This window comes from Haliaeetus leucocephalus, unplaced genomic scaffold (genome assembly GCF_000737465.1).
Source record: "Haliaeetus leucocephalus isolate CR32 unplaced genomic scaffold, Haliaeetus_leucocephalus-4.0 Scaffold186, whole genome shotgun sequence".
NCBI lineage: Eukaryota > Metazoa > Chordata > Aves > Accipitriformes > Accipitridae > Haliaeetus > Haliaeetus leucocephalus.
In genome coordinates, this window is record NW_010972622.1 from 728791 (window position 1) to 729775 (window position 985).

General features: G+C 69.1%; 1 protein-coding gene across 1 annotated transcript in view; it reads left to right on the top strand.

Moving 5' to 3' along the window:
* The window catches only part of CDK2 (cyclin-dependent kinase 2), a 5487-nt gene that overhangs the window by 1154 nt on the left and 3348 nt on the right, over nucleotides 1–985 (top strand). Inside the window, exons 5-6 of the mRNA XM_010565173.1 lie at nucleotides 62–163; nucleotides 769–972. Coding sequence (XP_010563475.1) covers nucleotides 62–163; nucleotides 769–972 — 306 coding nt within the window. The remainder of the gene's footprint in view (nucleotides 1–61; nucleotides 164–768; nucleotides 973–985) is intronic.

The following is a 985-nucleotide window of genomic DNA, read 5'->3' on the forward strand; positions in this document are numbered from 1 at the left end:
GCGGGTTGGGGGGGGGGACGGGATGGGACGTGGTTGCCCATCGTGTGCCCCGCCGTGGCAGGTGGTGACCCTCTGGTACCGAGCCCCCGAGATCCTCCTGGGCTGCAAGTATTACTCGACGGCCGTCGACATCTGGAGCTTGGGCTGCATCTTTGCGGAGATGGTGGGTGACCGACTGTGAGGCGACGGGTAGGGGGGTGCCCGGCCCCAAACCCCCCTTGGGGTGACACCAGGCTCCCTGCGCATCGGGGCGAGCCCAGAATCTATCAGGCGGGTTCTGCCTGTCCCATCCCGCTGACACCGTGGTTCCCCGGGGCGCAGCCCTGACATCACCAGGGCACGGTGCTGACGCCTGCCGCAGCACCCCGGGAATAAAAGGGGCTTTGTGCGTGCTGGGGAGGGGGCCACGCTGGCTGGGCGTCATATGAGCTCTCCCTCCACCTCGGGGTCCACGTCACGCGGCTGACCGCAGCGTCCGGCGCTCCCCGGGGAAACCAGGATCTGCTCCCACCGTGGGGACGGTCACGAGGGGCTGGTGTGAGAGCTCACAGGGTGGGGGCTGCGTGTGATTCCCACCCCGGGGTGGGGGGGCCCACGCCCGTCCGCCATCCAGCGACCTTTGGCTTGGAAAGGGCAGGACGTCTCGGGGTGCGACTGGTCACCAGGACCCTGGCGTCACGGGGCACTTCGGGGACGCCCGACTCCCCCACGGGGGTGTCCCCAGCCCCCCTGGCAGACCCTCCTTCTTCTCCCCCCCTTCATGCTCAGATCACCCGGCGTGCTCTGTTCCCCGGGGACTCGGAGATCGACCAGCTCTTCCGCATCTTCCGCACGCTGGGAACGCCGGACGAGGCGGCCTGGCCCGGCGTCACCGCCATGCCCGACTACAAGCCCAGTTTCCCCAAATGGGCCCGGCAGGATTTCGGCAAAGTGGTGCCGCCGCTGGACGAGGAGGGACGGAAGCTGCTGGCGGTGAGCGAGGGGC